This window comes from Rhea americana, unplaced genomic scaffold, assembly GCF_003343005.1.
Source record: "Rhea americana isolate MKP2758 unplaced genomic scaffold, rheAme1 scaffold_230, whole genome shotgun sequence".
In the NCBI taxonomy this organism is placed as follows: domain Eukaryota; kingdom Metazoa; phylum Chordata; class Aves; order Rheiformes; family Rheidae; genus Rhea; species Rhea americana.
This window is the reverse complement of record NW_028186347.1, coordinates 1,178,383-1,179,943: the sequence shown is the minus strand read 5'-3', so window position 1 is coordinate 1,179,943 and position 1,561 is coordinate 1,178,383. Positions and strand designations below refer to the sequence as shown.

At 64.1% G+C, this 1,561-nt stretch overlaps 1 protein-coding gene across 1 annotated transcript in view; it reads left to right on the top strand.

Annotated features, from left to right (window-relative positions):
• NFIA (nuclear factor I A) overlaps positions 1 to 1,552 on the top strand; it is a 229,749-nt gene extending 228,197 nt beyond the window's left edge. The window contains exon 13 of the mRNA XM_085306080.1: positions 1,324 to 1,552. Coding sequence (XP_085162206.1) covers positions 1,324 to 1,341 — 18 coding nt within the window. The 3' untranslated portion in view covers positions 1,342 to 1,552. The remainder of the gene's footprint in view (positions 1 to 1,323) is intronic.
• The last annotated feature ends 9 nt before the right edge of the window (positions 1,553 to 1,561 follow it).

Here is a 1,561-nt window from a genome sequence, read left to right as displayed (position 1 = left end):
CGGACCTGTGCGGTAGATACTTGAGTGATGGGGCTGAATTTTAACCCCTCTGCTCCCTGCTGCCGACTTGCGTGGTTGCCGGCCCGGCCGCCTCCAGCGCTCCCAAAGCAGCCCGTAGCGCTCCAGTTGCGGCGATGAGCGACGGTGCTGGGCAGAAACCCAGCAGCGATTTCAGTGTTTCAGTGCACGGCGCACGGCGATGGTGCAGAGCGCGTGGTGCACCATGCATGGTGCACGGCAGACGATGCGGAGTGCACGGCGCACTGTGCAGGGCGTGCAGGGCACAGCGCATGGTGCACGATGCATGACGCCTGGTGCATTGCACGTGATGCACAGCACAGCACGTGGTGCACGGCGCACGATGCACAGGGCACGGCGCGTGGTGCATGGCACATGGCGCATGGTGCATGGTGTGTGGTACACAGCGCATGGTCCGTGGCACATGGTCCATGGCACATGGTGAATGGTCCACAGCACATGGTCCGTGGCACATGGTGAACGGTCCGTGGCGCATGGTCCATGGCACATGGTGAATGGTCCACGGCACATGGTCCATGGCACATGGTGAACGGTCCATGGCACATGGTGCACGGCACATGGCACATGGTGAATGGTCCATGGAACATGTTGCACGGCACATGGTCTGTGGCTCATGGTGGATGATCCATAGCACATGGTCCATGGCGCATGGTCCATGGCACATGGTCCATGGCACATGGTGAACGGCCCATGGCACATGGTCCACGGCACATGGCACATGGTGAATGGTCCATGGAACATGTTGCACGGCACATGGTCTGTGGCTCATGGTGGATGATCCATAGCACGTGGTCCATGGCGCATGGTCCATGGCACGTGGTCCACGGCACATGGCACATGGTGAATGATCCATGGAACATGTTGCACGGCACGTGGTCCGTGGCTCATGGTGGGTGATCCATAGCACATGGTCCACGGCGCACGGTCCATGGTGCATGACCCCAGGCCCGCCGTGGCCGCCGCGGCCCAAAGCCGTGGGGCTGCCTGGGAGCAGGGGCCTGGCGCCGCGCCACAGAGCCTGGAAGAACTTTCTCTGTTTATCAGCCTCTCCCACGAGAGCCGTTTCGCTCGATCACGGCCTGCTTAAGCCTCACCACGCGWTCCGTAGGCGAGGGATGGAGCTGAGCGGGGCACGGCGTGCTCGTGCCCGAGGGGGCAGAGGGCTTCTGCCCGGCCCGGCGTCCCGCGGGAAGCGGTGGCGGGGAGGAGGAGGGGGGGGAAAAGCCGTCGAAACCGGCGGCCGGGCGGCGCGGCGAGCTCACCGGGCCTCTGCTTCCCTTGCAGTCCTGGTACCTGGGATAAAAGGCTCCGCTTCCCACCGCCCTCCGGACAGACCACCCGACCCCTTCGCACCCCTGTGACCGGGAGCAGCAGCACCGCCGCGCGGCGGCTTCACACCCGCGGGAGGGGAGGCCAGCGGACACCGGCAGCACACTCGGACCTGGAAATGGCAAACGTTCTGGCTGAACGGCGAAGGCCGTAACTTTTTCGAGATTTTTTTGTGGGGAGGGGACGGGGCGGG